The 24,944-nt window shown below is 40.1% G+C and overlaps 1 protein-coding gene across 2 annotated transcripts in view; it reads left to right on the forward strand.

Moving 5' to 3' along the window:
- ptpn12 (protein tyrosine phosphatase non-receptor type 12) overlaps positions 1–19,873 on the forward strand; it is a 109,264-nt gene extending 89,391 nt beyond the window's left edge. Inside the window, exons 15-17 of one of the 2 annotated variants that reach the window (XM_079582591.1) lie at positions 12,690–12,740; positions 17,958–18,051; positions 19,576–19,873. In XM_079582591.1, coding sequence (XP_079438717.1) covers positions 12,690–12,740; positions 17,958–18,051; positions 19,576–19,585 — 155 coding nt within the window. In that variant the 3' untranslated portion in view covers positions 19,586–19,873. The remainder of the gene's footprint in view (positions 1–12,689; positions 12,741–17,957; positions 18,052–19,575) is intronic. The other variant, XM_079582590.1, reaches the window with a different exon arrangement.
- The last annotated feature ends 5,071 nt before the right edge of the window (positions 19,874–24,944 follow it).

A 24,944-nucleotide genomic window follows, 5' to 3' on the forward strand; every position in this document is an offset into this window, starting at 1 on the left:
AAAAAATGAGAAAAAACTGGGAATTTAAGCTGAAACAACTCCTTTAATTAACTCCTTTAATGCCGTCCCTGGACCCAACAGGCATCAAATACCTGCTTTCTCTTTTTATTTTTATATATTAGTAGTATCTAAACTTTTTTGTACCATACCGGTCTCATTTAACCTAACGGTGCCCAGCCCCATTTGGCAGGGGATACTTGGAATGAACTCTTTTAAAAAAAATAAGAAAGTGAAAAAGAGTATTTCAGTATTAGTTTCAAAGAAGAGTTCGTTTTAATGTTTTTCAGTATAAGCTTTGAGTTTGAGAGTCATTTAGCGTAATTTTGAACATGACACACTCTACTAAAAACTGAATACTGTATTTTCCAGACTATAAGTTGCTCCGGAGTATAAGTCGCACCAGCCGTGGCTACTACCTGGGCACGAAGGCGTAACTGCACTGTTGACAAGCCTCTCCCGGCAGCACGTTGTTCAAGCTCTCATTTGCGAACTCGTTCCATCTAGCTTTTAGATCACGATTAGCTTGATTTTGTTTTCTTCATTGCAGTTGCCGTTTTTAAATCTTCAGTAGTACAGGAGTAGCAGATACTGGTGTACAAGCCTAGAGCGCCCTCTAGCGGCTGTCAGTGTGAAAATAGCAAACATGTGAAATTACATATTTTGATATATAAGTCACACCTGTTAGGGCGTACTCGGATTATGAATTAATGCGTATGTAGGACCAAAAAGGTTGGGAACCACTGGTTTAATCCATTACATTTATTTCAGAATGAATGCAGGTGCTCGTCATATAATTAGAATATCATGAAAAAGTGCGTTCACGTCAGTTATTCAACTTAAACTGTGAAACTATATGATATAGACTCATTACATGCAAAGTGACATATGTATAGCCATTATTTGTTATCATTTTGATTATTAAGGCTCAGCTTGTAAAAACCCCAAATTAAAAAGCTCAGGTCAGGTCGTGGACTATATTTGGACTATACTGTTGCCATCAGTGCAAAACATGCTCCCACTGACCGGCTCGACACAGAAAATACTATTACTGCAGTGAGAAATCAAAGAATGGATTTGCATGGGAACCTAACCTGTTTAAATCTCAAATTCTACTGACTTTAGTCACATCTCCATGGAGACGAGCTGGAGACGTACCCACTCCCGGTAATGTTATGTCATGTCTTAGGAGAGCTGAGCCGCTCACAGCAAAATCACATGTTTGTTTGAGGTATTTTTCAATGCTGAAAATATCTGTCATAAAATGAAAGCTGGTACTTCAGTTTAATTTTTTGGATAAAATTCTACGCGGTGTGGCTTTAAACAGGCCTGTTGGGGTCTCATAAGGATCTTCTGAACCACTCTTTGTCTGACCTCACCTAGGACCTTTATGACCTGGGAGACTCTACCAGGGGCACAAAGCCCCGACATCAGAGCTCCCAGGATCATTCAGGAGCTCAAACCCCTCCACCACGTTAAGGTGGCGGTTCCAGGAGGTGGGACTGTAAACCATAATCATCAAAATTATAACAAACAAAGGCTTGACATATGTCCCTTTGCATGTCATGAGTCTATATCATATATTTTTCACATTTTAAGTTAAATAGCAGGAATAAATGAACTTTTTCATGATATTCCAATTATTTGATGAGCACCTGTATAATCTTATCAATATAATCACATGATTTTACCAAAACATTTTTAGAAAGCACATAGATGTTGTGTATATTATGCTCTGCCGGATAGCCTTGTGTCTGTCTGTCGTCTGTGTGCATGTCGAGTGGTGAGGGTGCTCGCATGTTCCTCCAGCCGTACTGACTTTGACGCTTTGAGCCCCTGGGGTCAGAGGGAGCAGTGCTTTCTAACGCTGGCTCATGGTTGATTTGGGCTGGACTGGGAAGTTTAATTCTTCTCAAATGATTTCAAAATCTCGGGATTCTGAAATCGGGATTCTCGCTTGGATTGCCCCGGAGCTGGACCGGCTCGGCTGGTCACTCGCCGGTCGCGGTCGCCCCTGTTTGGTCGTTAATGACGTTCTAATGAATTGTCGGTCTGCTTGGCTGTTGCTGATCTTTTGCTGTGGCGGTGTGGAGCGCTGAGTGGTTTCCTTTTTTAGTGCTTGGCATCAATCGAAGGCTGTGAGACGCTCTGAGACAAATGCTGGTCGCTACTTGGGATGCACTTTTTGTACATTTTCTTTGTAGTTTAAGGCTGTGGATATTGATTTATTTAGATCTGCTGAATCCACCATTGGCTTTTATAGAAACTTTTATAGACTGCCGGTCTATGCGGACCCGGAAGCGGCTTTGCCGAGGGGTGAAATAGAATCTTTACAGAAACACAATTTTTCACTCTTTTTAGCCATTTTCTGGTAGAATATGAACTTATTTATCACATAAATAAAGTCAAGTCTAAATTGGGTCCATATAGATATTTTCTCACAGCAGATTGTTCAGAAGAAAAAAAAACGGCATTTGTAGCTCATTCTAGCTAGCCGTTACCATTAGGACGATGCTAACATGTTCCATCATGTTAACATTCTCCGTTATTTATGTATTTATGGGCTGTTGAACCACTTTGCTCCTCCCCATGTCTTTGTATCTTTATTTAGTAGAAAACTATATTCAGAATTCAGAATTTGTTAAAGTAGTTTTTGAATAATAAATAATGGAGAATGCTAACATGATGCTTTATGTTAGCATCGTCCTAATGGTACAGTATCAGTACCATTTAGGACGGAACATATACGCATATTCAATACACACAGCACGGGGCAAAAGGGATTTCACTCAAATATGAATATATAAAAAAGGTTCAGAGTCTTAGTATTAAGAATTTCGAAAGTGTTTGAAGGTAGCATTAACCTCTTAAAGGAACAGGCCACCGTTTTTCCATACTGAGATATGTTCTTGCCTGAGCTTAGACGAGTTGATGCGTATCTGTCTTTTACGTGTGTGCACATTCACGCAAAAAGACCAAAGATGTTGTTAGACGTTTTCCCTAGTAGTTACACGATCCAAGCATAACACCTTAGGAGCCCTTCGATGTCCGCGCAGAATGATCTTGTTATCTAGCCGTGTTATTACGCCTTACAATATGTGTAGTACCCTTTGTAATTTTGTGTAACTAGACTTGGATCCTGTAACTACTCATGTAACCGTATTTAAATAGGAAAAACTCGGAAGAGCTCGGTCGCTTCTAACTTCACCCCCGTTTGGCCCCATAGAGGAGAGGAGGAGAGGCTAACTGCTAACAACATCTTTGGTCTTTTTGCGTGACTGTGCACACACGTAAAGTCCAGACAGGTACGCATCAACTCGTCTAAGCTCAGGCAAGAACATATCTCAGTGTGGAAAAACGGTGCCTGTTCCTTTAACCCCCATCTTAACCGAGTGCATTATCTCCAGTTCAGCTTACAGCCTATAGGCCAGAGTAACGCCTCATTTGAAAGCTAAGACCTACAAAACTCATGTAAATGGGTCTTTTTCCTTTTATTTGTGTGAAACCAAACTGGAGAAAATGAGCTCGGTTCAGGCGGGCGTTCAGAGGTTTTAACATCGAATGACAGATGGATAATGACAAATATAATCATGCAACAGAGACATTCTCATTAATCACACGGTAGGTTTTTATGCCGCTTATGTCAGACTGTAATGACGCTGCCGAGCTGAAACTCAAACTATCGCTCCTGTTATTTTCTGCATATTGATTCATTTTTGCAAATAAGCTAATCTTCCTGCCCCGTGCTGTTCTCTCATAACACTGCGCCGCAGAAACCTACGAGCACGAGGACTCCTGGGGATCCTCCAAAGCAAAGCAGATGGAAAATATTGCTTTGGGCCTGGAATGGAGATTGTCAAATAAAACCGAATTTAAAACTTGATAACATCCGGATACAAGGAAAAACACGCGCCTGGATTGTGTTAAGAGGGATCCAAACGCACGGCTGTTGAGATTACAAAGTAGCAGTGTCCGTTCAGGCACGCCGGGGTGTAATTCAATCAGGCAGACATTCAGCCAACTACAGTCAGGTCCATAAGTATTGGGACATCGACTCAGTTCTCATGTTTTTGGCTCTAGAAACCACCACAATCGATTTCAAATGAAACACCAAGATGTACATAAACTGCAGGGTTTCAGCTTTCGTTTGAGGGTGTTTACGGTGTTGGAATTATAGGTGTTTTTATGTGAGCCTCCCACTTTTCAAGGGATCATAAGTGGCTGCTTAGATGTTCCATGGCCTGGTGTTTGCTCTTCCCTCATTATCCCATTTATAAGGAACAGGTGAGACGTCCAGAGTTCATTTCAACTGTGATATTTGCATTTTGGGTATATTGTTGCCGGGGCAGCTCGATTATTGAAAAAATAATAATCACGATTATTTTAGTCATAATTGAAATCACGATTATTCAAATGATTATTTGTTGCCTTTAAGAAAAGACTATCTTCATTTTATATATTTATTAAGAAAAAAAACTATGCTGAATATTTTCTGTTTTCTGAACAGTCATAAAAGTACAAATGATTTCAAGTTTGTCTCGATTAAGGAGAGGTCTCTGTTTCACACCTGCCCCCTGCTGGCCAGCCCTCACACCTGCACAAGTAAACTGAGCAGCGCGGCCTGATGACATCATCACACAGCGCTGTTTGTTTTTATGGCAAAAGCATAAGCCATGGCATGTGAAATGCGAAGTGAAAATAATCTCAGCGCCATGAAATAAGTCTGCTTTGCCAAAATAATAATTTAAAAAATAAAATATGTGAAAAAAACAAAAACGTTTTTTATCGATTATGCACATTTTGTAATCGTAGTGTAATAATCGAAATTGTAATCAAATTTCGATTAATTGCACAGCCCTAATTGTTGATATTATTTTCAATATGAGATCCAAAGAGTTATCACTATCAATGACGCTAGCCATTATTAGGCTGAAAAATCAAAACAAACCCATTAGAGAGATTGCAGAAACATTAGGCGTGGCTAAATCAACAGTTTGGAATGTTATTAAAAAAGAAAGAACACACCGGTGAGCTCAACAACACCAAAGACCTGGAAGACCACAGATGACAAATGTGGTGGATGACTGAAGAATTCTTTCTTTTTGAAGAAAACCCCTTCACAACAACAGGTCAGGTCAAAAACACTCTCCAGGAGGCTGTGTATGTGTGTCTAAGTCAACAATGTAGAGAAGACGTCACCAGAGAGAAGACAGACGATTAACCACAAGGTGGAAACCACTTGTGAGCCTTAGAAACAGGAGGCTGATTACAGTTTGACCAAAAAAAACATCTATAAAAGCCTTTACAGTTCTGAAACTACATCCTAGGACAGATGAGACAAAGATAAACCTGACCCAGAGTGATTTGAACAGAAAAGTATGAAGAAATAAAGGATCTCCTCATGATCAAAACATCCCACCTCCTCGGTGAAACATGGCGGTGCAGCGTCAGGGCTTGTTTGGGCCAATGGAACTGGTTTTCTTGATTTATTGATGATGTGACTGTTAACAAAAGCAGCAGGATGAATTCGGAAGTGTTTGGGGCAATATTATGAGCTCATATTCAGCCAAATGCTTCACATGCAGATGGACAATGACCCGAAGCTACTGCCAAAGCCACGGCAAAGAGGTGAAATATTATTCAGTGGCCAAGTCAGTCACCCAACATGAATCCAAATGAGCTGCCTTTCACTTGCTGAAGACCAAACTGAAGAGAAAAAGTCTCAAGAACAAGCAGGAACTGAAGACATTCCCTTCATCTGATTTGGATGTAAATAGCCTCACATTAAAGGGACTATGTGGAGTTTAAAAATGTTAAAATTATGTATTTTCCTCCCCCCCTACATGTTGCAGACCTGTTCACCACAACTGCCTCTAACCCCTTAACGCCTATTGGCGTAAATCGGCAACATACCTCTTCTTGCCAGACTGTGGCTAAAATAACGCACGTTTTCCCTTGATACCTGTTTGCGCACATCCATGCCGTACCTAGGAACGTTTTGCGAGCACTCGTTTCTCGTAGGACCGGTCAGAGAAGGAAGCACAACCGGGTCATGGCAGCTGTTTAGCGGAAATAGCATTTCTGCAAATCGAGGCAGCAACTTTGATGAAATCTTCAAATGTAAATTGAGTTGTGCTAAAATAAAATTATGCAGCAGCTCCTTGTTTCCATCTTTAGATTATTGATTGGAATGAACTTCGTGTGATGGATTTTTTTTTTGTTATTTGAAGATTTAGGTACGTTGCCAATCGGCAACATCAGGCCATAAAGGAAAACTGCAGTAGCTCCATCTGGTGGCCACAGTGACCGCATTTTAGTAGTATTTAGATGTATTACAGTGCTAAAACGTTTTTTAGAACATGCCATTTTAGTGAAATTCTATAATCATTGTAACAATAACATACAAAGATATAAAAAAAAAAGTTAGCCCTTTTTTTACACAGAACAAAATGAAACCGTTGGTGTTGTTTGCAAAGCGACCATAAGGTGGACCTACTGGACCACAAACAAGAGTTCCACGTCCGAAAATAATGTGCAATTATAATATAATTTGCAAATAAGTAATGGTACATAGAGGTATCTGATGTACAATGTATTATAAAACCTCAGGAAAGGGAGCAAAATCTGATAATTAGTCCTAAAAATTGTAGATATTTTGTAGATAAATTGTCTGCACCTTTATAAAGTGCTTTTTTTTCACCTCCCTACATCAGGTGATGAAAGCAGCAGCAGCAGGGAAGGCACTGATGACAGGAACAGCAGTAATGAAGATGTTACTGAACATCCTGATGCCCTTCCTGTTACCAGTGCTGCTGCTGCAGGACGGCATCAGCTGCTCAAAATCAACACTTTGCAAGAATTTAGTGAAAAGCGGTAGCTCTGTTTACTGTTCTAATATCCTAACCTGAATACACAAGTGTTCAGTGTATCTTACAGTGCATTTACATTTGTAATAATTGTGAATAAATACATTTTGTCATTTTCATACATTTACAACTTTTGCCTGTTGTTGCCGAATTACAACATACCCAAAATTGCACTTATGCCTGTTGTTGCCGATTGGCAACATACCTAAAACTATATCTATACTATGTGCGACATAAAAATTTACAATCTCCACTTAATTTAGCATCAGCTTGAAAGCAAAAACACTGATAATAAATTTTTTTATATAATGGGAAATTAGTTCAGGCGTTAAGGGGCTAAAATCCTGCACTGTCACTCAAAAAGGTGTTACTTCGGGTCTGAAGTGCCGTCATGCACGAGCTTAATATAGAAGGTGCAGTTACATGTATGACCTGAGGTGGCAGTAGTGAGTATAAAATGACTAACTTGCATCTAGCCCCTTTAAAGCTGAAAGTCTGCAGTTTAACTATATATTTTTAGTTTTATTTCAAATCCATTGTGGTGGTTTATACGTTTGTTAAGTGTGACATCACGACTTTCGCTTCCGGGTCCTAGCAGACTGGCAAATATGCGAGAAAAAAACAACTCAATATCAATATTTCTGAAACTCAACAGAGAGTTACTGAACCTATGTATTTCTCAAAGTCATTTGTCAAAAATTCTGCACCTACTGCTAAAAAAAGTATTATTTACTAAAGTCGGTACTTCCGGGGTTAGCGTAGCTGCTGCGCCGTTAGCATTTATCTCCGCTAACCCGGATGTACTGATATTGGTAAATATTACTTTTATTGCAGTAGATTCAGCTTTTTTAGCTCATGGGCCTGATAAATAAGTATGTTCTGTAACTCTCTGTTGAGTTTCAGAAATATTGATTGTGGTATTAAAGAGTTTTTTTGTAGTTTCTCACAGATCTCGGGACCCGGAAGTAGAGCTGTGACGTCACCACTTAACGTATTGAGCCAAAAACATAAGAAATGAGCCGATGTTCATATGAAGAGGGGAAAATGTGTGGTATCCGATGATTTTGCTACATTTTACTAAATAATTCCACCCGACATTGAAGCTAATGTAACGTAATCAGTATCTGCAGCCTTAAATCCACAAGTACATCTTTCCGTAGCGTGATTCATTTGTGTTTGGATTTTGTTCATCCTTTGTTTCTTTTTGGGCCATCCTCAGTAACATAAGCTCTTGTTTGACCTCTCAACTCTGACCCAGACTGTTGGGACAGCGATGACTCCCCTCCCCCCCTCCCCGAGAGGACCCCCGAGTCCTTCATACTCGCCACAGGTGCGTACCAGCGCTGCATCACAGGCCCGGCGTCTGCAACAGGGCGGGGAACGCGGGTTTGTGTTCGGAGGCGAGTGGCGGGATGCGGCGGCGTCTGTGTGCCGCTCGATACGGAGGACTGAAAATGCCAAAATAATATATCAATCAATCAACCAATAAAGCACCATATATGAGAATAATGATTAAAATATCACTGCAAATACAAACAAACAAAAACAAATATTTAACTGCTCTTGTGTGACTAAAACAGAAACAGCCCTACAATTATTTTCTACCTACATCTATTAATTTATTCTAGAGATGCACCGATCCAGCTTTTCTGCTACCGATACTGGGTTTTGAGTATCTGCCGATATCCAATATTTACCAATACCAAGAGACTTTCTTAAAAGTGTCTTTCTCTGTGTGAAAGATTTAGAAGAATGACTCTTTTCTCCATTTTAAAATCAATAAAGTCATATTTTATTGTCATGATGTCTCGGATCAATTATCTATTACATCTATTGATAAACTAACATTTAACAAGGATCACTGGAATTTTCTGCACTAAATATCCTTGAGATCAATAAAGTACCATCTCTTATCGTAAGGCCTTACAGGCTTTAGGTTACATTAATATAAACAGCTGACATGAAGAGATCTGATCATTACTGAAATATCTGAAGTATCAGTTATTTCTTAAACTAAAACATAAACACTGGGCTTCAGCAGTGGTTATTTTATTGTATTTAGCTTCTTTAGGTATTTCTACCATAGTTTCTGACCCAGCCTTCATTAGTTTTCGTTAGCATTAGCATGCTTTTGCTAGCGCGGCATTTTGCGCGGTGATCAAAATTACATTTGAGGAGGTTAAAACTAACTCAGTGATTGAATTCTCCTGGTTCTTAGCTTTAAATTGATATGCAGCATGCCCATATTCACTTAGATTTAGTATTTTTTAGGCGTTGAGAGCCAAAACTAGTATCGGTTTAGTATCGGATATTTGTAGCCGATACACAATATCGTATTTTTTCAAGTATTGGGTCGGTGCATCCCTAATTTATTCTTGTTTTATTTGTGTCTTTTTATTTTTATTCGCTGATTTATTCATTGTTTTACTTGATTTCTCTCCCCAAAGACAACTTAAGACAATTGGCCCTAAAATACCTCGACCCGAGATATTTCTATAATTATTCAAAATAAATAAAAATTTGACCCCATTGTCCTATTTGAGAAATTTAATTCACATACAAAAGCACAGAAAGAGACCATTATTCCCGTTTTAGTTTTGATTTTAAAAAGTTTCAACACAATTTGATTAAAAAATATGCTTCCTATTTTTGTTTACATCATCTTATTTCTTTACATTGTCTTGTTTACTGTTCTGTTTTATTGTCTTAAAGGGATGTTTGAGGATTTTTGACACAGGCCCTCATTTCCTAGTTATCCAGAGTGTTGTTGATTTCTGGATATATATATATATATATAATTTTTTTTTTTAATTGATGCTGTCCTTATATTTGAAGAGTTTAGTGGTGCTAGGCTAATGCTAGGCTAGTGTGTACTGTCTATGGTAACTAGTAGCCTGCATTAAAAACAGTCTGACCCAAGCACAGAGCACCTGAGGCAAATCACTTACAACACCAGACTAACCATATAAATGTCTGTGTCGACTGAGTAATGTTTGAAATATAACCATTTTGTATTTAAAATAACTTATATTTAAGCAGCATCAGCTTCCTGGTTGTAGCTACGCAGCGGCGGAGTGATCTGCTCGGTTACCGGATCTACAGTAGTTTGTTTACCTGCGGTCGGAGTTACTGCACGTGGAATTCACAAAGGAGCTTTCTACAAATCAGATATGGCAACGTTTGGAGGACGAGCCCATGATTTTGAAGAGGTTTTTAATGCAGGCTACTAGTTACCATAGACATGCACTAGCCTTGCACTAGCCTAGCACCACTAAACTTTTCAAATATAAGGACATAAGGATCTAAGGATCTCCAGAAATCAACAGCACTGGATAAGAGTGTGCAGCCCTTATTGTGACCTGATTCTAAATATCTGGTTGATATTCGTTTGGTGTAACAGCAAAGCTTTGATGATGAGTTCATGGAAACGTGCGTGGTCATTATGTGAAACATTTGCTTTGAGTTAAAGGGCATGGCTTTCATCTTCAAATGTCAAAAATTAAAAAGCTGGTTTCATATTATCACAAACAATAAGAAGGCAGCAGTATTCTTGTTCGACACTAGATGGCACTGGTGACCACATTTGTTCTAGCTCCGTCTGCAGAACGAAAGGAAGGAATTCAGTGAGTTTTGAATTCATCATCAGTGAATCAGAGAATCTGTCTTGTTTTTAATTATACAAGTATAATCATTGAGGCATTGCGAGCCCCCCATGTAAAACTTTTTCCGATTGATGAGCCCCATTAGATTTTCACTTCTGTATAATAATAACGTGTGCAGAGATCATTAGAGCAACCAAATGATTTACTTTTTTTTCTCACTTTCTCTCTCCATTTTCAAGTTTTGACAATTGGCGCCCAAGGCAAGATCAGGCTTACCTATATGAAATGTGAGCTTTGAACCCCATAAAGCCCAGCAAAATATGGCGTACATGACATTAGGGCCCGACCGATATGGATTATTGGGGTCCGATAGCCGATATGAAGGAGATTGGCCGATAGCCGATATGAAGGAGATTGGCCGATAGCCGATATGAAGGAGATTGGCCGATGGCCGATATGAAGGGGGTTGGCCGATAGCCGATATAGCAGCCGATATCTTAAAGGAATGGGCCAACGTTTTTCCATACTGAGATGTGTTCTTACCTGAGCTTAGACGAGTTCATTTGTACCTGTCTGGACTTCACGTGTGTCCTCAGTCACGTAGACGCAAATGAGGCTAAGATAGAAGCTCTTCCACGTTTTCCCTATTTAAATATGGTTACATGAAGTGTTAAACTATAATGTATAATTACAAAAAATCAAACAATGTTTAGGATTTTCTAAGTGGATAAAAAGGGGAACTATATTGTGAGGCGTAACAATACCAGGAGCACTTCGGTGTCCGCGCAGTAAAGTGAAGATATTACGGCGTGGATATTGAAGTACTCCTGGTATTTTTACGCCTTACAATATAGTTCCCCTTTTTATCCACTTAGAAAATCCACATTGTTTAATTTTGTGCAACTATACACTTCACGTAACCATATTTAAATAGGGAAAACGTGGAAGAGTTTCGTAGCTTCTATCTTCACCTCGTTTGGAGCTATAGAGGAGGAGAGGCTAAATGCTAACGCCGTCTGTGCTGTGTTTACGTGACTGAGGACACGCGTGAAGACCAGACAGGTACACATGAACTCGTCTAAGCTCAGGTAAGAACATATCTCAGTCTGTAAAAACGGTGGCCTGTTCCTTTAAGTAATTAAATTTGATGTCAAAAGAAAAATAGATCTCTTAAACAGCCAATAGTGTAACATTTGTTTTATAATAAAAGGTGTCAATCATAGAAATAAACAAATGTCTAATAGAGTTCGACTGATGTGGGTTTTTCTAAGGCCAGGGCTCGAGACTAACACAGTCCCGTAGTCCCGGGGATGGGACAAGATAAAATCCTCCCCGGACGCAAGACCTTTAAAGGAACAGTTCACCGTTTTTCTATACTGAGATATGTTCTTACCTGAGTTTAGACGAGTTTATACGTACCTGTCTGGTCTTTGTGCCCGTGGAAGAGCGTGGTCGCTTCCAACTTCACCCCCGTTTGGAGCTATAGGAACATACTGGGAGAGGCCAAATACTAACCACATCTTTGGTCGGTTAGCGTGACTGAGCGCACGCACAAAGACCAGACAGGTACACATCAACTCGTCTAAGATCAGGTAAGAACATATCTCAGTGTGGAAAAACTGTAGCCTGTTCCTTTAACCATTTTTGATCTATCTTTGCTGTAAAGACAAAGTGAGGTCAAACATAGAGTGTGTTTCTCCAACTTTCAAATTATTCTATTGTTACTCAAGCGGGCTGAGCGCTGCGCTGCCATCTAGCAGGCTGTGCGGTAAAATTGCAGGACCAAAGAGACGCTGCAATGAATATTTACCCCAAAAACAGATGTTTAAATATCGATACGGACGCTTTTTGGATCGTGTGCGTTTTATTCCCATTTGTATTTTCAGAAGAAATGTTTTACCAGTTAATTGCATTATTCTTAAATGAGTCATGTATGTACTGTATAAACTATATTGTTTAAAATGATAATAAAAATACATTTAAAATAAATGTATAATGAAGAAGACGGTGTCAGGACGGTCATTAAAAAAGTTAGTCTGGAGCCCTGTGAGGCCGATGCCGAGTATTGGGGGTTTTGATTGAGTATTTTTGTCCGAAGTGCAGTCAGTGACTCCTCAGTCTGCTCCTGTGTGTGTGAATCGTGTGTGAATGTTGTTCCATGTTTGTTTATGTGTTTAGGCCGTGTTTACGCTTCTCACTGACTGTTTGTTTGTGTCTCTGCCAGATCCGTTGGAGATAAAGACGGCCTCTGCAGAGTGGAGCAGTTCACAGAAAGGTAACAGGAATAACAATGATGGTGTGGGTCTGAAATAAAGTTCAAGTCATCTCGCCCTTTTGACACGGACGGGGGAGGCCTGTGGAGGCCTGGGGGAGGACTGGGGGAGGCCTGGGGGGCTCTGCAGTCGGAGCATGGGACGTGCATGTGAATGACTGGGTTTGGCCGTCGGCGTTCTAAACTGCTGAATATTGCCCCATTCGTCCACTGTGTTTCTTCAACATCAAGTTAAAATTGAGAAAATGCGAATAATACACTCCAATTTGCATTTGTATTAGTGAAATATGAGCCGTAATATTCATCTGAATAGACTTTTATGCTCAAATTTTAACACGATTCAGTTCAGGCCAACAGACTCATAAAGCCTCGTCCTTTTAATGCATCCCACAGAACAGGACACAAAGATCATCCATAAAGTTGTAAGATAGGGTCGCTGAGTGGGGGCTATCGCCAACTCACAACTGGCCCATTAAACACCCCAGCTTTTTAATGCACCACACTATATAGGGAAAAAAGGAAGAAAAGAATAAAATGTAGTGGAGATGGGAATGACAACAGGGAAACAGCAGGACCAAGAGAACTACAATAGACTAAAATATGCCTGCCCTACGCAAGCCAAATGCGTGATACAAATGTAAATAATTTTGAAGTTTATAATTAGCAACATCACCAGATTACTATTGGTACCAATATCAGAAAGAACTACAGTGTATACCTGTGATCAATCACAAATTAAGTAAGATTAATGACGTAGTAATTCTTTTTAGACATACTTCGTCTTACCAAGTGTTCTGTTTATTTTGTTCCATTGTCCAAAATGTACAAATGTACAAAGCTGCTCTGTTATGTATTTAAATGCTCTTCATGGAAAATTTTGTGTGAAGCTTAAAACTGATGATTGTATCGTTAAAAATCTGTATCTGTTTAGCTCAGAAAGGACTTGCATCAAAAGTCAATATGATCTAGACCTAATAATTGATTATGTTACGTAAATGTACATTGAATTGAATATGGGGTCAGCACTTATAAGCTTATTGCTTCAGCCGACTCCATTTTGAGCATCCACACTGCATGAATTTTGGAAGATAAGATTAATGTAACATTGATCAAATAAATTTGTGCACTTCTGCACACTTACTAAAAACTAAACTAGATCACTAGAGACATTCGTTCTGACCTGTAGGAGCAGTGAGCTGATTTTTTCACTTATGATTACTTTATTGAAAAACTAAGCAAAATATACAAAATCCCCTGTGAAAAAATCTTAGTTACTAATACGTCAATAAAATGAAACCATAAATTTTAATCTGGCTCAATTCATTATTTTGATTCCGTTGCCCAAAATATAGGCAATTTTATATCTATATTTATAGGCTTATTTTAATACATTTTTTTCTCATATTTATATCTGTAATGTTCAGCAAAAGTTTCAAATTGATATCCCTACATTTATTTTTTTTCCCTATTCACCTGCAGTGTCTCGCCTTAACAAATATTTTTATTATTTAAAGCGTGGTGTTGCTGTTGTAGCATAAACCCTCCCAGACTGACCCAGGTCTTAAGAAGTGATTCCTGCTGAATGAGAGAAGCCTTGTCGTGATGAAGTGCCATAAGAGCCTCGCGTTTCCCCATTGTGTGAAGAAAGCCATTTGCCATACATCGCGCTGCCCTAGACGCCCAACAGCCTTTATGGCCTTTCGTAACCGTGACCGCTCGGCAAAGCAGAGGAAACAGAACTCCTACAAGCCTGCCCCGCGTTCGATAAGGCCCCGGGAGTTTGTCAAAGTGGCGGCTCGGAGAGAGTGCTTTGAGTAATGACACGAAATAATGGCATTGGTAAAAAAACAGAGAGGGAGACGAATTACACCTACCATAGAGAACAATAAGAGGATGTGCAAAGTGCATTACTGTGCGAGAGGGGCATTGTGCGGCGTGTGAACTGCCAATTTACCGCTTCATCGCTTTCGGCTACGAGGGGGAATAAGAATAAATGTATGCCTTTTAATTCTGCTTTTATGGCTCGCACAGAGGGAGGAAGAGTGGAGAGGGAAATAGTTGATTGGAGAATTTAAATGTCATCGCTATACATGCCTTTCAGTCATGTGACTTTGTTGTTATGGCGGCCATTTTGAATACCAAAGTAGAATTATGCAGTACCAAAACATGTAACAATATCTCCTAGGGCTGTGCAATTAATCGAAATTCGATTACGATTTCAATTATTGCACTAAACGATTAAAAAATTAGCATAAACGGAAAAAACGTTTTTTTTATTTATTTATTTATTTATTTTATTTTTTATTTTTTTTTCTTGCATTATTTCATGGCGCTGGGAATATTTTCCCTTCGCATTTCACGTGCCATGGCTCATGCTTCTGCCTGACATAAAAACAAACAGCGCTGTGTGATGATGTCATCAGGCAGCGCTGCTCAGTTTACTTGCGCAGGTGTAAGGGCTGGCCAGCAGGGGGCAGGTGTGAAACAGAGACCTCTCCTTAATCGAGGCAAACTTGAAATCATTTGTACTTTTATGACTGTTCAGAAAACAGAAAATATTCAGCATAGTTTTTCTTATTAATAAATATATACATAAAATAAAGACTTTTTTTAAAGGCAACAAATAATTGTTTGAATAATCGTGATTTCAATTATGACAAAAATAATCGTGATTATTAATTTTTCAATAATCGAGCAGCCCTAATATCTCCACTCAGGATGAAAATGAAAGACAACTGATTGATAATGACATTTTTATTTACTCGTAATCATTGCTCAAGAAGAAATCAGCAAACAACAACAACAACAGTTGCTCAAGACGTTAGCATGCAACCAATTAGCATTTAACTTCAACAGCTGAGCTCTGACCTTTCCAAGAGAAAGCCCTGAACCACAAACATCTGGCCTTGGATACAACACATGTGTTTATCGTGTTGAAATCATTGACAGTTGCTAACCGGTAGCATGCTAACCGGTAGCATGCTAACCGGTAGCATGCTAACGTCTTAAGCAGCTTAAATTCTGACTCAGACTGAGACTCTGTTGACATGACAAACTGTAAAAATCACAAAGAAAGGTTTTCTGTTTTCTCTTTGATGTGTTCATTTAGTCTTCAGAGTGAAGCAGATCTTTAGTAAATCCTGCTGTAGCTCGACAGATGGAGATTTGCTGGTTATATCACATAAACGTGCGTCTCTGGGGCCATGTTTTTACTGTTTTCTTCTCGAGCATTGATTACGAGTTCATATAAATGCCACTGTCGATCAGTCGTCTTTTATTTTCATCTTGAGTAGAGATATTGTCACATGTTGTAGTGCTGCATAATTCTACTTCGGTATTCAAAATGGCCGCCGGAACTATGCGTGATGTCATTGGTAACGCATGTATAGATTGGAGCGACATCCGGGCACTTTTGACGAGTTCCCGCTCTCTCTGGGTGAAAACAAAAGTAGATTCAGTTTGTTGGCAGATGCGAAATCTCAGATAGTTTCTTGTTCTGGGGATAAAATAGTCCAAGCCAGTGTCAGAACAGCAGGAAAATGTTCAGGAACACATCAGTTCACTGTCAGAAGACGATTATTATTACTATTTTATTTTGGTGTAATATAAGAGCTAGTTTATCGATTGCTACTATCTGTGGTCATTATTGGGGAAATGGCTCCACCTGGTGGCCGTGTATTATGTCATTTGTCACTTCAGTAATCGGTAAATAACCAGCCTGATTAAATGTGCTCAGCGTTAGGCCTAATTGGCTGGTTGCACAATGTAGCTACGCTAGTTCCTCTGAGCTGAAGTTGTGGGTGCTAGTACTTCCTGTTCGTATTGATTTCCATTAAGATTAGCTTAGACCCGTTCAAATCATCGTATTTCCTAAAGATTCTGTGGTGGACAGTGAGTTTCTGGGAGATGATCACTTACTGCAGGTGAACGAGTTGCTGTAAAGTGTAAATATTTCCATAGAGGAGACGTCTATGTTTATAAGGATCAGTGAGTTTGTCTTGAAGCTAAAGGCTAACATTAATTTCATGCATTATACAATTTGAAACAGTGCCTTTTATTTAAAAAAAATTTATAGCATGTTAGCCTTTAGCTTCAAGACAAACTATCAATCCTTTATGATAATTCTTTCTTGCTTCGGCCTACTCCCTTTGAGTTTTTCTGTTCTGTGACTATGTAATGTAAATAATGTAAACAATGTAAATATAATAACTCAAATCAATCAAATCAATCAATCAGTCAGTCAATCAATCACAGGTGTCTCCTTTGATAGCATAGCCATACCATGCAACAAGCCAATTAATGATTCTCTGGGTCCTAAAACGCTAACTAACGTTAGCATTAGCAGCTAGTAGATTAGCTGCTGAATGAACCATGTACCATCTGCTCTCACAATCTACAAAACTACATTGTAGGCAGCATCAATTTCATTTAGTCTTAAAGCAGAACTAAGTAACTCATGCCGCTAGAGGCCATAAGCGCCACTGCAGGTGTCGTAGCAAGTTGCGTTCTTTTACTCATTAATTGTCTGTGAGAGTAAATACTGTAAATATTGTTCTTCCAATTACACAATGGACATCATTGTTTTGCCCGTTAGCCTGTTAGCTTCTTCTCCTTCCATTAGTGTGTATTGGGCCTCCGGGTCGGTGCAGGGAAAGCTGCTATTGTGGTTTTCTGGATAGAGACACCAGGGGGAGATGAAAGACCCTCCAATTATCCCAGAGGGACTACGGAAAGGATTTATTAAGATCAACAAGTTACTTAGTGCTGCTTTAAAGGGACAGAATTAAAGCTGAAGCTATAATTACGTTATAAACCAGCCAAAGAGTAAACCCTCAGTCACACCTTTGGAAAAGTTACATTGTGGGAGCTTTGACACAAAATTTGCTTGAAACTTTTAAAAGCTATGAAAAAAATACGAAGGATTGATCATTTTTAAACCTTTTTTATTTTGAAGATTTGACTCGCCTCTTTTCATACATATAAACATAATATTGCGTTTAGTTATTTTTAACCCTTTAATTACCAGCCTTCTTACACAAAGTTAATATTGTCTATGGTCTAAAAAAACAAAAAATGAAACATTTTCAATGCAAAATGAGTCATTTCTGTTTGTGAAATATGACCCGAAGGATTTGTTTCTAAGTTATAATGTGTTTATGTCGTGGGAGCTTTAACACAAAAAAAACTAACTCTCCTCCATGTTGTTGTGTTGTTTTTCAGACTCGTCGGATTGCGTAAAGAAGTCGTCTCCCGCTGAGCCTGCGTTTCCCGGAGCCACATCGCAGTCGACAGATGGCAGGGCAGAGCTGGGTGGGTAAGTGCAGACCAAACTGTGAGCAACAATAGGAAACAAATGTAATATCTGATAGAAATAGAATAAAATTAATGTTTGACAGAGGGAAATCCATGAACAAATGGAGCTAAAGGCTGTGCCTCCTATAAAACTGAAACAACATTTCAAAAACTGCAACAACTTTTTCCTTGCCAGATATGACATAAGGTCAGTCACGTATAGGGCTGGATGCCGTTATTTCGATACCACTACTTTAACGATACCTGCTTTTCGGTACCGGTGCCTTAGCGGTACTTTTTTCGATACCTATGTTATTTTAATTGAGTTAAAATAATGTGTATAAAAAGTATCGTTCAGGAGAAAGTCCAAACACGGCACATCAGAAAACATTTTTTGAGCAGAATTCCCACTATAGCAGTGATTTAAAAAAGGACATTATTCCCTCCTGAGCTGCAGAGACAGATCCACATCAGGCACTGTTTAAACTTTTCTAAACACACTGAGCTGTTCCACAAAGTGAAAGCGCCTCACACGCCAAAGATGTGTTATATAATGAGAGCCCTCACTCTGTCACTAAAAATATACCATAACTGTTGTGATCGCGAATACAAGCGGCCGAATGAGTTTCCTTCGCAGGGTGGCTGGGCGCACCCTCCGAGATCGGGTGAGGAGCTCAGCTACCCGGGAGGAGCTCGGAGTAGAGTCGCTGCTCCTCCACGTCGAAAGGAGCCAGCTGAGGTGGCTCGGGCATCTGTTCCGGATGCCTCCTGGTCGCCTCCCGCGGGAGGTGTTCCAGGCATGTCCTAGTGGGACAAGGCCTCGTGGAAGACCCAGGACACGGTGGTGGGACTATATCTCCGAGCTGGCCTGGTGTCGCCTCGGGGTCCCCCCAGAACAGCTGGAGGAAGTGTGTGTGGATCGGGAAGTTTGGGCATCTCTGCTGAGACTGCTGCCCCCGCGACCCGGCCCCGGATAAAGCGGAAGAAAATGGATGGATGGAATGGATGTTCCAAAAATGGCTAACGCAGAGTGAGCCCTCACCTTTTCCAGAAATAATCTTTGATCCAAAACGCTCCGTTCTGCCATTTGGTGCAGCTGGAGTCCTGGTTTAGTCCTGGTTTTTAACCTTTTTACTGTAAGTCCTGGTTTAGTCCTGGTTTTTAACCTTTTTACTGTAAGTCCTGGTTTAGTCCTGGCTCAGACCAGTACCGAAAAGTACCGAAAATTAGCACCCTACCGGAACTTTTCGGTCGGTACCAAGTAGGTACCATTTAAAGGTACCCAGCCCTAGTCACAATTATCAAAGAGTCATGAAATAACAAAAATGTATAAAAACACTATCAAGGAAATAAGTCTTGTTTCCATTTGATAACATTGCACTGGGTTGAAGGGTCAGACACAAGATGGCCGCCAGAATCGCCATTCGTTTCAACGTATTACTATGACCATGTCCTATTTAGAGTTTTATTAAAGAGCTTGAAAAACTCAAAGTTGAAGGAAATGCCTTATCGTGGGTAACACTGCCGTACACTTGTCTCTTTCCAGGGTTCGGTAACTGCTGCCTTAAGCCCAGAGGCCCCCGGGACCCCCCTGTGGAGTGGACCTGACCCCTCTTCCCAAACAAACTCTCTCCAGGCTGGACTCTACTGACCTCTGCTGGCCTCTCCAAACCCACAGACAAGAAAGATTTAAAAAAAAAAAAAAAAGATGACACAAGTATATACAGAAGCAACATCCTGCAGCCCTCCCTGAAAACGCCAAAAACAGGAACATTCTCACGGTGGCTTGTTCCATTCATTTCTTGTCTTTTTTGTTGTTGTTGTTCTGGCTTCTTCACGATGAGAGGTGTGTCTAAATGTAAACCCGGAACTGCTTCTTGTACAGGATTAAAAGGTGTTTCCTGATTTTTTTTCGACCACATACCACAACATTTTTCTTGCTTCTTCACGACCAAAGTGACAGTTTCTGATCATTTAAACCCCTTAACCGAGTGCATTCTCTCCAGGTCGGTTTTACCCGAATCTAAAAGCTTCTGGACTTGAGCTTACGCCTCATTTGAAAGCTAAGACCTACAAAACTCATCTAAGCTTCTTCCTTGTTATGGTTGTCATGTTTTCTTCCTTTACGGTTGTGTTTTCATCAGGCTTCTGTTGCCTTTTTGACTTGTTTTGGTCACATTTTTGTGGCTTGATCACAGTTACCGTATTTTCCGGACTATAAGTCGCTCCTGCCTAATGAAGACAAAAACATCTGGCTGAATAGGCCTACGGTTTGCTAACGTAGCACATTGATGGTTAGCTACACAAACAATAAACTAAACAGGTGTCTGGTTTGTTAACGCCACATAAACAGTTGAGATAAACTATAGCATAAAGAACAAACTAAACTCTCCATCTCACTCCAAATCACTAAATCCATTGAAATCTTTATAGATACAGACGCATCTCTAGAATCTCCCATATATGGTCATGTTTGAAAACAGTTAAGGGGGAAAACAATTCGGAGAAAAATCTAAACTTTCTCTAATTATTCCAAAACTACTTTAACAAAGGCTGAATTATGAATATAGTTTTCTACTAGATAAAGATACAAAGACATCAAGAGGAGCAAAGTGGTTCAACAGCCCATATATACATCAATAACGAAATGCTAACATGATGCTATATTTTAGCATCGTGCTAGCGCTAGCTACAACTGCCGTTTTTTCCGCTTCTAATGAACAATCTGCTGTGAGTTAACATCGAAAAAGTTTTTTTCCAGAAGATCCTATTTTCCCATTGGCAAAGCCAAGCCCCCTTCTATGACGCGATGCCATCTGTATCAATCTCCTTGGCAACGACCTGGGCACCGTTGACAAGCCACTCCCGGCAGCACCTTTTTCAAGCTCTCATTTGTGAACTCGTTCCTCTCGCCATCGAGCTTTTAGCCCGTGATTTGCATTTTTGTTTTCTTCGTTGCCGTAAGCGTAACCTCCGCTTTCTTCCTCACTCCAAACGTTCTTTCTGCTGCTCGATTAGGCTGCAGTGCCCTCTAGCGGCATGTGAAATTATATATTTGAATCAAAATAAAGACCAAAAATCACATATTAGTTGCTTCGTAGGAGCAGTAAGTTTGACAAAAAGTGTCAAAGAAAGCATTGAAAACATGATCAAAATGCAACAGAACGACTAAAACTTCTTAACACAATCAAGGAAAAAAGAAGCTTAGATACGTTTTGCAGGCCTTAGCTTTCAAATGAGCTCAAAATGTGCTCAGTTAAGGTGGGGATTATCCGTTTTTACCGCCTCTGTTCTTCTTTCACCCTCTGTCTGTGTCATTTTAATTGCCCACAACAATCACAAAAGTCGCCCGTTGTGAACAGATATTAGTGTTGTTTGGGTTCACTGCTTAACTCATGCTTTTCATTGGTGTAAACCCAGCCTACTGCCAACAGATCATTAGTGCTGACGAAGCCTCTGGGGAAGAGACTTGAAACCTCAGCGTTAAAACAACAACACTACTAAACACTTAAAGGCTAAAGAGCTTTTCAGATCGAGTGAGAGCTCAAACATACGGCCAAAGTTTTTAATTTGCCTGATTCTCCTTTTATCTAGAGCCAGAAATGGTCATTAATCAGGAATTGGCTTTACCTGCAAGAAGCAGTTCCTCGGTTCCTTCCAGTTTCCGTTGTGAACATACAACAGTCTTCAAAGTGAAGCTGAACGAACTCGTCTTCCCCCAATGGCGTCCGTCTGGATATCGCAGTTTGCCCACGTGCTGGTGCTGCACAGCTAAGAAAGATCTGCTAGTTTATGTTTTTGCGTTGGGTTTCCTACTAGTGGTAACATTTTCTTCAAAGCTTCCCTCCTTTTGAAACCCTAGATAAAGCAGTCTGGAGTTATCGTATGGTTGTGTTTACTTCCATAGGGTGCGCTGTAAGCATCGCACGAGTTATTTATATTTGCTAAGTTGAGCCAAAGATATATATAATCAAAATTACTTAAAATTGGCAAGAGTAAAGCAATCAATCTTCTTGCCATTTTATAGTAAAGCGAATTAACACATTGTCTGATTTGTCATAGACGTCCAACTGAAGCACGTTAGCATTAGCAGTTTAGCTCGTGAAACACAGGGGTCTCCAACCTTTAGCTCACAGGGGAGTCTTTGCCTCAAGTGGAGGAGTTCAAGTATCTCGGGGTCGTGTTCACGAGTGAGGGACGGATGGAGTGTGAGATCGATAGATGAATCGGTGCGGCGTCAGCAGTGATGCGGTCGCTGTATCAGACTGTCGTGGTGAAGAGGGGGCTGAGTCAGGAGGAAAAGCTCTTGATTTACCGATCGATCTACCTTCCTACCCTCACCTATGGTCATGAGATTTGGATGATGACAGAAAGGACAAGATGGCGGATACAGGAAGCAAAAATTGGTTTCCTTTGCAGGGTGTCTGGGCGCACCCTTAGAGATCAGGGAAGGAGCTCGGAGTAGAGGTGTTCCAGGCATGTCCTATTAGGCGGAGAACTCGTGGAAGACCCAGGACACGCTGGAAGGACTATGTCTCTGTGGCCTGGTGTCGCCTCATGTTCCCCCCAGAACAGCTGGAGGAGGTCTGTGTGGATCGGGAAGTCTGGGCATCTCTGCTCAAACTGCTGCCCTCACAACCCGGCCCCGGATAAAGCTGGAAAAAAATAGATGGATGGATACTTTGTTATTAACATCAACATTGCTCCATGCCATTGATTTTGAAGCAAAATATGTAGCTTTAAAGGGACTAGACGGAGTTTAAAAATGTTAAAGTTATGTATTTTCCTCCCCCTACTTGCTCCAGCAATGTCCTAATGTGTAGAATGAGCCCAGACCTGTTCACCACAATCCTGTCACTCAAAAAGTTGTTAATTCGGGTCCGAAATGCCGTCATGCATGAGCTTAATATGGAAGCTGCAGTTACGCATAAGACCTGAGGTGGCAGTAGCGAGCATAAAAATGACCAACTTTCTAGTCGCTTATCGATCAATTTGGCTAAAAATGGGGACAAATTTAGAGAAATCCATGGGCACAAAGGTGAAAAGACTCAAAGGTGGGACTATCCTGGGTAAACTGGGACATCTGGTCACCCTATCCCTACACTATCCCTTGACTTCTACACTCATTTTCTTTATTTGTAATATCATGGAAGAGCAGCACAAGGAGGGGAAAAGGTTGGACACCCCTGGTATAGCGGCATATCCGCCCCTGCAGGAGACTTGGAGGTTAATCATTATCGCAGAAAACCTTGAAAGTATGTAGTACTGTACGCTTTAGATATAATTTTCGAACTGTTTTGCAGCCAGTGTTACAATCAAAAACAACGACCAAACCACTGGCTTTGTGTCTGCTGGGACCATCTCACTCCTCCTCTTTCCTGGTTTACGCTCGGCACAAGATTAACATTTTGTTTTGTCATTTCGTGCGATTCGACGCTCACACAAAGCAATAGACGATAACGATAAAGACAATTTTCCCGTTCCACGATGGAAACCGTGAAAGAGCCAAAAGATCTTTGAGTTCTGGGGTAAATGCTTGTAATCCGTTTGGTAACGTACAGTTGATATGTATATTTTTGGAGAATATGTTCTGCGCTTTTTACCCCGTCCTCCATTGAAAGCACCGAGACGAGAGGCCAATCCAGACACGGTTAAAGAATACAAACTTGCTGCATCTAATAAGTGTTTATAGAGAGGAAGGAGTTGGTATTTATTCTGTCACAGTTCTATTTCACTTCACAGCCAAACTTTGCTTTTATTTGTGTGTCAAGTCAATTATAACAACAGCGACTATAGGAACCCAAGACTATAGAAAAAATCCTTAAGCCCCGCCTTAACCGAGTGCATTTTCTCCATGTCGGAATGACACAAAATCTAAATGCTTCTTACAGCCTGTAGAGACAGACGGCATCTCTGGAATCGCCCATGTTTGAAAACAGTTGAGGGGGAAAACAATTTGGAGAAAAATCTAAACTTTCTGTAATTATTCAAAAAACTACTTTAACTCATTGACTGCCAGTCATTTTCAAATCAGAGAGCTCCCACTGCCAGAGGTTTTTCAGGATTTTGACTGTTTTTTCAAGACCCACAGAAACTTTAGGTCTAGGTCTATGTCAACACGAAACCCACCAAAAGAAAGATTAGACTCTCTTCTTTCATTAAAAAAAAAGTTTGTTTGTGCCTCTTTCCATTCTCTAGCAATCGTTCGTAGAAAATAGGTGAAATCACCCAAAATGCTGTTTTCTGACCAAAAAGCTGAGAAAACGAAAGAGCACAACTAAGATTTTAACACCAGACATACTCAAGGCTTTGCTGCAGCTGTTCCCATTGAAAAACCTAATTGACGTTTATAGAAGTCATTGGCAGTCAGTGTTCAGATTTCAATTGACATCACTGGCAGTCAATGAGTTAACAAATGCTGACTTATGAATATAGTTTTCTACTAAATAAAGATACAAAGACACGGAGAAGAGCAAAGTGGTTCAACAGCCCATAAATACATAAATAATGGACAATGCTAACATGACGCTTCAAGTTAGCATCGTGCTAATTCTAACGCTAGCTATGACTGCCGTTTTTTTCACTTCTACTGAACAATCTACTGTGGAAAAACATCCATATGGACCCGATTTAGACTTGACTTTATGTGAGATAAATAAGTTCATATTTCACCAGAAAATGGCTAATAAGAGTGAAAATGTGTGTTAAAGAAAGAAGCCACGCCCCCTTCTATGACGAGATGCCGTCTGTTTCTGTAGGCCAACAAAAAAAGCAATGACAACAAAACCGCAACAAAAAAAGCCTAAAAAACATAACAAAGAATGGGAAAAATCAGTTTTATAGGTCTTTCAAACACTGACCTACAGGCTGTGCACTCCAGGCGAGAAGCTTTTAGATTCGGGTAAAGCCGAACTG

The sequence above is a fragment of the Gobius niger genome (assembly GCF_951799975.1).
Source record: "Gobius niger genome assembly, chromosome: 2".
NCBI lineage: Eukaryota > Metazoa > Chordata > Actinopteri > Gobiiformes > Gobiidae > Gobius > Gobius niger.